The sequence below is a fragment of the Callithrix jacchus genome, chromosome 12 (genome assembly GCF_049354715.1).
Source record: "Callithrix jacchus isolate 240 chromosome 12, calJac240_pri, whole genome shotgun sequence".
Lineage (NCBI taxonomy): Eukaryota > Metazoa > Chordata > Mammalia > Primates > Cebidae > Callithrix > Callithrix jacchus.
Window position 1 is genome coordinate 6,528,644 of NC_133513.1, and position 13,512 is coordinate 6,542,155.

At 46.4% G+C, this 13,512-nt stretch overlaps 1 protein-coding gene across 3 annotated transcripts in view; it reads left to right on the plus strand.

Moving 5' to 3' along the window:
• The first annotated feature begins 494 nt into the window (after positions 1 to 494).
• DNAJA3 (DnaJ heat shock protein family (Hsp40) member A3) overlaps positions 495 to 13,512 on the plus strand; it is a 29,746-nt gene continuing 16,728 nt past the window's right edge. For 2 of the 3 annotated variants that reach the window (XM_009009073.5, XM_002755850.7), the window contains exons 1-3: positions 495 to 724; positions 9,631 to 9,764; positions 12,616 to 12,699. In XM_009009073.5, the coding sequence (XP_009007321.1) occupies positions 514 to 724; positions 9,631 to 9,764; positions 12,616 to 12,699 (429 nt within the window). In that variant the 5' untranslated portion in view covers positions 495 to 513. The remainder of the gene's footprint in view (positions 725 to 9,630; positions 9,765 to 12,615; positions 12,700 to 13,512) is intronic. The other variant, XM_078344545.1, reaches the window with a different exon arrangement.

Consider the following 13,512-nt stretch of genomic DNA (forward strand, 5'->3'; position numbering starts at 1 on the left):
GTTAGAGAAGGATGGTGGGGAATCAGAGTAAGAGAAAGTGAGACTGCGGCCGGGCTTTGGGGATGACAGCGAAGATTTACCATAAGCTCGCGGAGACAGCAGGAGTAAAACGCACGCAATTCACTGTAAGTCTCAGGGTCAGCAGGAGGGAACCAAGCACGGCATGCTGGGAGCGGCACTACAGAGCGCCGCGTTGCATGCCGGGACTTGTAGTCTCGCCCCCCTCCCCACACACACCCCGGTACCCTCGGACCGATTACGTTCGGCTACATTCAACCACGTCCTTATACAGATACCGTGCACTCATTGGTCGTCTATCACGAAACAACGAGATTATGCAGGGCAATTCTACCTAACAACACTATTCAGAGGAAACCCGGTTTCGGCGATGGCTACCAGGAAGACGCATTACGTGCGTCTGCGCGTGCGCAACGCTAGCGCCTCTACGCGCGCCCGCCGTTCCTGCGAGGGCCCTAGAGCCGGGCGGCGCAGGCGCAGTGTCCCTGGGCCAAGATGGCGGCGCGGTGCTCCACACGCTGGTTGCTGGTGGCTGTGGGGACCCCCCGGCTGCCGGCTGCAGCGGGGAGAGGGGCCCGGTCGCCCAGGGAGGGCGTGATAGGGGCATCGCTGAGCCGCAAGCTGGGCATCCCCGCCTTCCCGTCTACCCTGATCGCTTGTGGCCCCCGAACGCTGCTGACATTGAGACCTTGTGTCAACCTCACAGGTGAGGGCAGGTTCTAGCGCCCGAGTGGCGGTTTCAGGCCTACAAAGGAGCGAGTCTTCTCGCTGCGACTACCTCTGCGGGGGTAGCGGGGTGGAGGGTGTCTTCCGACCCCGATGCGGAATTGCGGGAGAGTCAGGCAGGCAGGAGGCGGAGAGGCCCTAGAGGCTACTCAGCCGTCTAGGGAGGGAGAGAAGCGTGGAGCCCACGGCGGCAGTGATGAAACACCCCGTAGATCGTGAACCTTCACCTCTCTGTCAACATTTCTGGAGGCCACTGCTCTTCCTTTCCCATCTCTCTACCTTCTAGCCCTTAGCGGAAGGCAAGAGGTAACTGCCCTTCGGGAAGGACTAGGTACTTTCTTACAACAACCCTGCGAGATGCCTGTCTTCATCCCCATTTTAAAGATTCACCAGAGGAATCGACCAGCCCAAGCCCAAGGTCATTAGGTTAGACTAGGAGTTGTCTCAAACCCAGAGCTGTCAGGTCATAACTTAGGCCCTTTCTACCACATGGTGCCAATTGAAAGGCACAGTTAATATGTTTTACAAGTCCTTAAGTTGGTAATTGTAATAACAACACAGACATTTATTGAGCACTTACTGTTGGTCAGGCATGGTTTTCCCCTTATATCACATTTCCATGTGATAGGCACTGTTATTCCATTTGATAAAGATACTGAGGCTTAGATGTTAAACCATTTATAAATGTCACAAAGAAGTGGAGCCTTGATTTGAAACTTGCCGCCTTCCTTGCCTGACATGATACCAAATTATACATTCCTTGAAGTGCTTATTGGTGTTTTACTTTCTTTTTCTTTTCTTTTCTTTTTTTTTTTTTTTTTTTTTTGAGGTGGAGTCTTGTTCTGTCACCCAGGCTGCAGTGTGGTGACTTGATTTCTGCTCAATGCAACCTCCGCCTCCCGGGTTGAAGCGATTCTCCTGCCTCAGCCTCCCCAGTAGCTGGGATTACAGGTGTCCACCACTATGCCCTGCCAATTTTTGTATCTTTAATAGAGATGGAGTTTCGGCATGTTGGCCAGGCTGGTCTCAAACTCCTAACCTCAGGTGATCCACCCACCTCGGCCTCCCAAAGTGCTGGGATTTACAGGCATGAGCCACCACGCCTGGCAGCCATGTTTTTTTATGCTGTGTGTTTTGTGCTGTATGTTGTATGTGCCTGAATTGTGCTAGTCGTTTTGTGTTCTCTAGGATTTGTCCAAATGATATTTAAGCTATCCATAAATTTATAAAGATTAATTAAAGGGCCCTGACTGGATAATTAATACCAGATAATTTTCTATTGCAATCCAGTTTTGTAATACTTACATAGTAGACAATAAAGTATCAGTAATTGTGGTTGTTTCATGCAATGTAAAGAAAATAACTTGGGCTTGAGGGGTGAACTTCGCCAGTGTGTGTGGCCTGGGTGTATTATTTAATAGCTTTGAGCCTCTCTTTGAAAATTCATTCATTTACGGGAATTAATTGAGGCCTATTTTATACCACCCACCATTGTGGGCACTGAGGAGACGACAGAGAGCAAAGAGATTGGATGTGTGTTTGATAAAGAGAATGATTATGGCCGGGCGCGGTGGCTCACGCCTGTAATCGCAGCACTTTGGGAGGCCGAGACAGGCAGATCACAAGGTCAAGAGATGGAGACCATCCCGGCCAACATGGTGAAACTCCATCTCTACTAAAAATACAAAAAATTTGCCGGGCATGGTGGTGTGTGCCTGTAGTCCCAGCTACTCAGGAGGCTGAGGCAGGAGAATTGCTCGAAACCAGAAAATGGAAGTTGCAGTGAGCTGGGATCGCGCCACTGCACTCCAGTCTGGCGATAGAGTGAGATTCTGTCTCAAAAGGAAAAAAAAAGATAATGATTATTTATTTATTTTTTAAGACAGGATCTCCTCCTGTTGCCCAGACTAGAGTGCAGTGGCACAATGACTACTCACTGCAGCCTTGACCTCCCAGGCTTCATCGATCCTCCATTCTCCACCTCCTGAGTAGCTGGGACTACAGGCATGTACCACCACACCTGGCTAGTTTTTCGTGTTTTTTGTAGTTGAGGTTTTGCCATGTTACCCAGGCTGAGCTCAAGTGATTCGCTTGCCTCAGCCTCCCAAAGGACTGGGATTGCAGGTGTCAGCCACTGCGCCTGGCCAAGAGAATAATTTTTTTGCGGTGGGGATGGACTCTTTCTCTGTCACCCAGGCCGAAGTACAGTGGTGTAATCCTGGTTCACTGCAACCTCTGCCTGCTGGGTTCAAGCGATTCTCTTGCTTTAGCCTCTCAAGTAGCTGGGATTACAGGTGTGTGCCGCCATACCAGACTAGCTTTTTATTTCTTGCTTTTTCTTTTTTTGAGATGGAGTCTTGCTCTGTTACCCAGACTAGAGTGCAGTAGTGTGATCTCAGCTCACTGCAACCTCTGCATCCCAAGTTCAAACAATTCTCTTACCTCAGCCTCCTGAGTAGCTGGGATTACATGTGCCAATGACCATGCCCAGCTGATTTTTGTATTTTTAGTAGAGACAGGGTTTTACCATGTTGGCCCTGCTGGTCTGGAACTCCTGATCTCAGGTGATCCGCCCACCTCTGCCTCTCAAAGACCTGGGATTATAGCCGTGAGCCACCGTGCCCAGCCAACTTTTACATTTTTGGTAGAGACAGGGTTTCACCATGTTGGCCAGGCTGGTCTTGAACTCCTGGCTTCAAGTGATCTGCCCACCTGGGCCTTCCGGATGCTGGGATTACACAGCGCGTGCCCCGAGAATAAATTTTTAAATTCTATTCCTGCATCTATGTACCTCATGGAAGGAGCAGTCCTCTGTTCAATATTCTTTCTGCGTTCCATTTCAATTATTTGGAGAGATGTCATGATGGATTTTTTTGTTTCTTTTATTTTTTTCTTAAATACATACATTTATGTATTTTTTATTTTGTAGAGCCCTGGTCTTATTGTGTTGCCCAGGCTGGTTTCAAACTCCTGGCTTCAAACAACCCTTTCATCTTGGCCTCCCAAAGTGCTGGGATTATAGGCGTGAGCCACTGCACCAGGCTAGATTTTTCAACATGATCCAAAGTGGCCATTTGTTTTGTTTTGTTTTGTTTGTTTTGTTTTTTTGAGACAGAGCCTTGCTCTGTTATCAGGCTGAAGTACAATGGTGTAATCTCAGCTCACTGTAACCTCTGCCTCCTGGGTTGAAGCCATTCCCCTGCCTCAGCCTCCTGAGTAGCTGGGACTACAGGCACACACCACCACGCCTGTCTAATTTTTTGTATTTTAGTAGAGATGAGGTTTCACCATGTTGGCCAGAATGGTCTCAATCTCCTGACCTTGTGATCTGCCTGCCTTGGTCTCCCAAAGAGCCGGGATTACAGGTGTGAGCCACTGCCCCTGACCCAAGGTTGTTATAAATAGAAATTGGCTGCATCTTTTTGGTTCAAATATTAATTCCTTAGGTGACCTGTTTTATTAAGCCAAATTTGTTCATGTTCCAGCTGCACAGATTTGGGAAATTTTTCTATTATTGTGTACGTGAAAGACAGAGAGGCAGGGACTAAATACAAAGCTTTGTGTGAGGCTGATACTAAGGAACTGTGGTTAGATGTCTTGTTCCCCAAGTGAGCTCATAGCCTGCCATGGGCAATTTTTTTTGTTGTTTTATTTTTATTTATTTTTTTTGAGACAAAGTCTCACTCTTTTGCCCAGGCTGGAGTGCAGTGCCTGTCTTGGCTGCAACCTCCACCTCCTGGGTTCAAGCAGTTTTCTGACTCAGCCTCCCGAGTATTTGAGATTACAGGCACCTACCACCACATGCCACGGGCAAATTTTGTATCAGGTTGTGTTGTGTACACAGATGAGAGGTGACATCTTTCAGGGTGCATTCTGTTTTCACATCTAGAGTCATCAAGTGGTCGGGCTGGGTGGCTCATGCCTGTAATCCCAGCACTTTGCTGGCACTAAGGCAGGAGGATCACATGAGCCCGGGAGTTTGAGACCAGCCTGAGCAACATAGGGAGATCCCATCTCTACAAAAATATTATTTTTTTTTTTTTCAGATGGAGTCTCGCTCTGTTGCCAAGCTGGAGTGCAGTGACACAATCTTGGCTTACCTCAACCCCCGCCTCCCAGGTTCAAGCCATTCTCCTGCTTCAGCCTCCCAAGTAGCTGGACTACAGGTGCGTGACACCACTACCAGCTTATTTTTATATTTTTAGTACAGATGGGGTTTCACCATGTTGGCCAAGATGGCCTTAATCTCTTGACCTTGTGATCTGCCCGCCTCGGCCTCCCAAAGTGCTGGGATTACAGGCATGAGCCACCATGACTGGCCTACAAAAAGATTTTTAAAAATTGGCTGGGGCTGGGCAAGGTGGCTCACGCCTGTAATCCCAGCACTTTGGGAGGTGGAGGTGGATGGATCACCTGAGGTTGGGAGTTCAAGATGAGCCTGACCAACATGGAGAAACCCCGTCTCTACTAAAAGTATAAAATTAGCCAGGCGTGGTGGCGCATGCCTGTAATCCCAGCTACTCGGGAAGCTGAGGCAGGAGAATCACTGAGACCCGGGAGGTGGAGGTTGCAGTGAATTGAGCGAAACAGCGTCTCTAGGAAGAAAGCAAGAGAGAAAGAGAGAAAATAAAGAAATAAGCAAGCAAGCCGATTGTGGTGGCACCTGCCTGTACTCCCAGCTTCTTCGCAGGCTGGGGTGGGAGGATCACTTGAGCCAAGGAGGTTGAGGGTGCAGTGAGCCATAATGATGCCACTGCACTCCAGCCTGGGAGACAGAGTATGACTCTTTCTCTGCCAAAAATTAATCAATAAATAAAGTCATTAACCAAGAAGCCATGTCATAGCGAGCCTCTGTGGTCCTCGCTACCCAGGAAGTGGAAGTGGGAGGATTTTTGGAGTCCAGGAATTTGAGTTTGGCCTAGGCAGCATAATGGGACCCCTGTCTCTAAATAAAACCCCAAATTTAAAAAGGACGTCAACTCAGCTTCCAAACAGTAGTCTATAATCTTGTCTCAAATCTAGTAGTACACTTAGATGATGTAACAACACTTTACATCTGACTTCTCTTCCCAGCAGAAAGCAGTTGGTGGCTAGGCACCGTGGCTCACGCCTATAATCCCAGCACTTTGGGAGGCCAAGGTGGGTGGACCACCTGAGGTCAGGAGTTCAAGACCAGCTTGGCCAACATAGCCAAACCCCGTCTCCACTAAAAACACAAAAAATTGGCCAGGCATGGTGGCAGGTTCCTGTAATCCCAGCTATTTGGAAGGCTGAGGCAGGAGAATCTCTTGAATCCGGGAGGTGGAGGTTGCAGTTAGCCAAGATCATGCCATTGCACTCCAGCCTGGGCAACAAAAGCGAAACTCCCCCCCAAAAAAAGAAACGAAAGCAATTGTTGGACAGTGAGTTGGCCATTCTTGGAACGACTTGGAGGCTTATTCTATTCTGGGTTGCTCTACATTTACTGGTTATATCTGGTAAAATAAATTGTTAAATGAACTCTAATTATTCTTAATCATTGATGACCTTTGGATAATGTCAGAAGTCATCAGACTGGGACGGTGGCTTACGCCTGTAATCCCAGCACTTTGGGAGAATGAGGCTGGCAGATCTCTTGAGGTCAGAAGTTTAAGACCAGCCTGGCCAACATGCTGAATCCCCTTCCCTACTAAAAATAAAAAAAATTAGCCAGGTGTGGTGATTCATGCCTGTAGTGCTGGCTACTTTGGAGGCTGAGGCATAAGAATCGCTTGAACCTGGGAGGCAGAAGTTGCAGTGAGCCAAGATCATGCCACTGCACTTCAGCCTGGGCTGAAGTCATTATTCCTGTAATTAAACATGGTTTGTCTTTATCCACATGCAGTTTTGTTCGTTACTATCTCTATTAATTCCAGTCCATGTTCTCTGCCCAGAATGTTGAAGCCACAGCTGCCACAGGCCACTTACTACCAGCGTCAGCCTTCTGGCATTGGAAGGAGTGCTGAGAGAGGCTCAGTTGGGTCAGGGCAATCCCTCGCTCCCAAGTCAAAAGTGGGTTAAGTACAGATTCAATAATAAGCCAGCTCTAGTGTCTTCTCAAGTCTGACTGAAGAAACACAGTAGTGGTCTCCTGACCCCTACTACTTCCAGTCTGCTTTTTATATCCTGAGGGTAGTGGGTATGCCAAACACAGGGATTTATTTCCTGTTTCTGATTTTAAGTATTCTGACCATTCCCACTCACTCTCCTGTCTGATTGTGCTTCACCTGACCGCCTTGGATGTGCTCAACATCTGTGGTTGTTTTGTGCTCATTAACTTCGAGTAGTCTCCCAGGCTTCCTTTCAGAGTTGTTTCTCATGCAATCCCAATCAGTTCTTGGTTTCATACTAACAGTGGCTCCCTATTGCTCTTAGGATAAGATCCAGTCTCCTTCGCATAGCTCTAAGGCCATTCTTATTCCTGGGCCGCGTTGATTATCATCATCTCTTACCACCACTGCCACCACATACACAGTCTAGTTTAGTTACGGGCATATATCTGTATGGATTCAAGCTCCTCTTGAGCCTATTTCTTTCTCTTTTTTTTCCATGTCACAAGTTTATTTACAAATGTATCTAATATGCCATGTAAGTTCAAGTGTTTGATTCATTTATTTATTTACTTTTAATAGAGACAGGGTCTCTCTGTGTTACACAGGCTGGTCTTGAACTCCTGGGCTCAAGCTATCCTCATGCCTCAGCTTCCCAAAGTGCTGGGATTGCAGGTGAGAGCCACTGTGCCTGGGCTTATTTATTTTTTGAAGAGATTGCACCTCTTAAAACGCTCTTCCAGGCCGGATGTGGGTGGTTCACGCCTGTAATTCCAGCACTTTGGAGGTCAAGGTGTGTGAGTCACTTGAGGTCAGGAGTTTGAGATCAGCATGACCAATGTGGTGAAACCCCGTCTCTACTAAAAATACAAAATTAGCTGGGCCTGGTGGTGCATGCCTGTAGTCCTAGCTACTTGGGAGGCTGAGGCAGGAGAATCATTTGAATCTGGGAGGCGGAGGTTGCCGTGAGCCACGATCACACCATTGCACTCTAGTCTAGGCAACATGAGTGAAACTCTGTCTCAAGAAAAAAAAGACAACAACAAGCATGGGTGTGGTGGAGAAACCCCATCTCTGCTAAAAATACAAAATTAGCTGGGTGTGGTGGCACATGCCTGTAATCCCAGCTACTCTGGAGCCTGAGGCAGGAGAATAGTTTGAACTCGGAGGCAGAGGATGCGGTGAGCCGAGATCGTGCCATTGCACTCCAGCCTGGGCAACAAGAGTGAAACTCTGTCTCAAAAAATAAAAATAAAAACCAAACAACAAAAAACACTCTTCCTCTCTGTTAAGTAGGTAAAGTAAAACATCCTTATTTCTTAAGCAGTTAGTGTCTTGCTGTAAAAAATAGGTGCTGCAAATCCAGATCCAAAGTACAAAGTAATCCTAGGTAGAAACTGCCACTTGTTTTCCACTGAAAATGGCCAGTGCTTCCCTGGGCAGTCCAGCCAGTTTCTGCAGCTTAACAGCAGATGCCTAGACGTTCTTCCCCACCTTCTGAAATTGGGTTGTCAGTGGTTCTCAACAGGGGACAGTTTTACTTCCCAGGAGACATTTAGCAGTGCCTGGGATCATAGAAGGAGTTCCTACTGGCATCTAATGGGTGGAGACCTCCTGAGTTTCTGGTTAATGTCTGGAGTAGGGCCTGAATATCTGTATTTTCATTAGTCTAATGATGGTGCTGGTCCAGGGACCACAGTCTGAGGACTGTTCCTTAAGTAGATACCCAAGGCTGCAAGGTAGAGGAAAGATTATGGGGAGTTGTTAAGCATTAAGTGCGACAGAAGAATATGAAAATACCTAGCATATAGTAAGTGCTCTTGTGGCATAAGAGGGGGAGCTGAATCCCTTATTAATCTTCTCCCAGTCAGGAGTATTATTCCTCTAGTGGTGTACTGAGACCACACCAGTGGTATAACCCAGGAGAATCAGCCTCATCCAGTACTCTGACATTGTTTAATATTAATGGAATACTGTGGCCTTAGCCATTATTGAAGTACAGTGAGTTTGGTCTGCAGTGGGCTTGGAGGGGAACAGCCCTAAAGCTGTAGCCTGTGTATTAGTCTGTTCTCACACAGCTAATAAGACGTACCTAAGACTGGGTAATTTTCAAAGGAAAGAGGTTTAATTGACTTGCAGTTCAGTGTGACTGGGGAGGCCTCAGGAAACTTACAATCGCGGTGGAAGGGGAAGCAAACATGTCCTTCTTAACATGGCAGCAGGAAGAATGAGCAAAAGAGTGAAAAGCCCCTTATAAAACCATCAGATCTCGGCTGGGCACCATGGTTTATACCTGTAATCCCCAGCACCTTGGGAGGCCGAGGCAGGCAGATCACAAGGTCAAGATATCCATTCTGGCCAACATGGTGAAATCCTGTCTCTACTAAAAATACAAAAATTAGCCAGGCTTGGTGGCGGGTGCCTATAATCCCAGCTACTCAGGAGGCTAAGGCAGGAGAATTGCTTGAACCCCAGAGGCGGAGATTGTGAGCTGAGATCACCGCCACTCTACTCCAACCTGGCCACAGAAGGAGACTGTCTCAAAAGACAAACAAACTAACAAAACCATCAGAACTTACTATCAGGAGAACAGCATGGAGGTAACTGCCCCCGTGATTCAGTTGCCTCCTCTCAAGTCCCTCCCATTACACGTAAGGATTATGGGAACTATAATTCAAGATGAGATCTGGGTGGGGACACAGCCAAACCCTGTCAGTTTGTTTGTTCCTTCACAGATATAGCCGGGTGGGTCATGTACTCAGTTTTCTTTTGTTGAGAACATCCCCAGAGTGATTTTCTTTCTTTTTTTTCTTTTTAGGAACAAAACATTACCCTTTCGTTTGTACTGCCTTCTTCCACACGAGTGCCCCTTTGGCCAAAGAAGATTATTACCAGATATTAGGAGTGCCTCGAAATGCCAGCCAGAAAGATATCAAGAAAGCCTATTACCAGGTCTGTATGGAAGTCAGATTTTGGTGACCAAATTATAGAAGGCATGTTGTTGACCCCATCTGATCCTGGTTAGTGTAAGGTATGTGCCCCCATGGATGGATCTCATGAGCTGAGAGTATAGAACGGTGTGATAAGGATGGACTTTGCTAGACTGCGTTTTTCGGTGCACAATGCCGTAGAGGCTAATGCTTCAGAACAAAGAGGCAAGTCCAAACCAGATATTTTATTTTATTGTATTTTTTTAGTCTGGTCTCTCAGTATCATAAACCAGAGATTTTAAGAAGTTTTTTTTCCAGAGCTGTTTTCATAATTAAATTTGATCTGTACCTTCTGAATCAGTAGGTACGATGGTCTAAGTTTTAGGTAGTCATTCTTTGCATTCGGATAAAAGTTTATAGGTTTAGAATTACTTCCTTTCTTAACCTGGAAAACGTGAAATTCCCATTGTCGTATCCCAGGGTATATTAGCGTAGTTAGGGTAGCTGAGTAAAGTTATATGTGAGATGTCTAAACCACAGTTCCCAGACTCTTGGTTTGCTCTGGCCAATAAAATAAAATCAGTGTTGGAGACGCCAGTGTAGGATTGAGAGCTCTTTGTAAGTGCACACTTGACTGGAGTTGTGCAGCTGTCACTCCAATCAACTTTAGAACATTTTCCTCACCTCAGAAGGAAACCCTGTACTCATTGGCACTCACCTTCCATTTTTTCTCTCCCTGGTCCTTGGCAGCTACTCACCTGCATCCTGTCTCTTTAGATTTGCCGATTCTGGCTACTCAAATACAGGGAATCATACAATATGTGTCCTTTTGTGTCTGGCTTCTCTCATTCGCATCGTACTTTCAGGGTTCATCTGTGTTGTAGCTTGTGTCAATACTTTATCCCTTTTCGTGGTCAGATAATATTCTGTGGCATGGATTGATCACATTTTGTTTATTCGTTGGACAATTGGATATTTTCCACTTTTTGCTCTCATGAACAGAGCTGCTATATACACATTCATATGTAAGTTTTTCTGTAGATGTTTTTTCATTTCTCTTGGATATTTAGGAGTACAGTCATATGGTAACTGGATCTTTTTTTTTTTATTTTGAGACAGTCTCATTCTGTCACCAGGCTGGAGTGCAGTGGCACAACCTCAGCTTGCTGCAACCTCCGTGTCCTGGGTTCAAACGACTCTCCTTCCTGAGCCTCCTGAGTAGCTGGGACTATAGGCACGAGCCACCACGCCTGGCTAATTGTTGTATATTTAGTAGAGACGGGGTTTCACCATGTTGGCCAGGATGGTCTCAATCTCTTGACCTCTTGATCCACCCGCCTTGGTCTCCCAAAGTGTTGGGAATACAGGAGTGAGCCACCGCACCTGGCGGTAACTGGATCTTTATTGAGAAGCTGCCAGCCTTTTTCAAAGCAGCTACACCGTTTACATTCCCACCAGCAGCATATGAGGGCCGTTATTTCTCCACATCGCAGTGAACACTTGTTATTATTATCTGTCTTTTTAATTACTAACCTAGTGAATGTGAAATGCTATCTCATTACCGTTTCAATTTGCTTTTTCCCTGGTGACTCATGATGTTGAACATCTTTTCTTGGGCATGTTAGCCATTTGTATGTCTTTGGAGAAATGTGTATTTGGATCCATTGCCCAATTTTAATTGGGTTGTAATGGATTGAACAGAGGCTTGGGGACAGGAAACAGAGATGCTGGCATGTGACTAGCGAATGGCTTGTCTCTTCCTGAGCTCAAGAGTCAGGTGCCTGAAGAGTGGGAGAAGTTTGAAAAGATGGAGGCTGGACTGAACTCCCATGACAATTGGTGTGAGGCCCTTAGCAAGTCCTAGAGACTTAATTTAAGAGAAATTCTGAATTTAGGGAACCATTCAAGTTTTTAGGTGTGGAAGTAAAAAGATCAGGTAAAGCTGTAGCAATCACTGTATTTTATGTACTTACAAAAATAATTGAAACAACAGAGACATCTATTTATTCAGTTATTTTCTTCCCTTTTTTAAAACTTTTTCTTCTTTGAGGCAGAGTCTCACTCTGCTGCTCAGGCTGGAGTGCAGTGGTGCAATCTTGGCTCACAGCAACCTCTGTCTGCCTCCTAGGCTCAAGCGATTCTCCTGCATCAGCCACCCCAGTGATTATAACCTGTGATTATAGGTGCGCACCACCATGCCTGGCTAATTTTTGTATTTTTGGTAGAGATGGGGTTTCACCATGTTGGCCAGGCTGGTCTCCAACTCCTGACCTCTGGTGATCCACCCAGCTTGGGATCCCAAAGTGCTGGGATTACAGGCATGAGCCACTGTGTCTGGTGCCCTTTTTAAAAAATTGTTTCTCTTTTTTGTTTATTTACCTGTTCTAAGCCATACTGGATGCTAAGGGCAAAGAGATATGTCAGAATCAGTTCCTGCCCTCAAGTTAACAGATTGAGACATTAAAACAGATCATTATTATTATTTTTGGCAGGGACAGAGTCTCACTTCACCACCTGTGCTGGAGTGCAGTGGCTCGATCTCTGCTCATTGCAACCTCCACCTCTCAGGTTCAAGTGATTCTCATGCCTCATCCTCCTGAGTTGCTGGGACCACAGGCATGCGCCACCATGCTCGGCTAATTTTTTGTATTTTTGGTGGGCAGGGGTTTCACTATGTTGCCCAGGCTGGTCTTGAACTCCTAAGCTTAAGTGATCTGTCTGCCTTGGCCTCTCAAAGTGCTGGGATTACAGGCGTGAGCCACTGTACCCGGCAGAGAGAGAACTTTTATAAAGGAAACATAATTATGATTGGTATTTGGAGTTCTGTTATAATCATCTTACATATGAAGCAGTTTATTATGTTTTTCCCTTAGCTTGCCAAGAAGTATCACCCTGACACAAATAAGGATGATCCCAAAGCCAAGGAGAAGTTCTCTCAGCTGGCAGAAGCCTATGAGGTAATATGACTTACATGCATGCAGTCACTGCTGTTCAGCTACATGTATGAATCAAAGTTTGCATTGCTGCCCTGGTATAGCCTGGTGTGTCACACAGTCCAGTGTGAAGGCTATGTCTCTGTACCAAGTCATCTTGTTAAAATAAAAAAAAAATAGTCTGGTCCAATGGTAGTGGGTTATCAGAACTTATTAACGTTAGTGTCACTAAAGTTGGTATACAACCCCCCACTGCTAAACTTGACTGGCTTAAAAAAAAAAAAAAAAGGCCACACATGGTGGCTCACACCTATAATCCTAGCACTTCTAGAAGGCCGAGGCGGGTGGATCACGTGGTCAGGAGATGAAGACCATCTGGCTAACATGGTGAAACCCCCATCTCTACTAAAAATACAAAAAACACTAGCTGGGCATGGTGACATGCACCTGTAGTCCCGGCTGTTTGGGAGGCTGAGACTGGGGAATTGCATGAGCCCAGAAGGTGGAGGTTGCAGTGAGCCGAGACTGTGCCACTGCACTCCAGCGTGGTTGACAGAGCAAGACTCCATTTCAAAAACAAAACAAACAGAGCTGGGTGTGGTGGCTCACTGCATCCTAGCTACTTGGGAGTCCAAGGCAGGAGAATTACTTGAACCTGGGAGGCAGAGGTTGCAGTGAGCTGAGGTCGCACCACTGCACTCCAGCCTGGATGACAGAACGAGACTCCCTCTTAAAAAAAAAAAAAAGAGAGAGAGAGATTCCAGGCCAAGAATGTTGGCTCACGCCTGTAATCCCAACACTTCGGGAGGCTGAGGTGGGCATATCACTTGAAGTCAG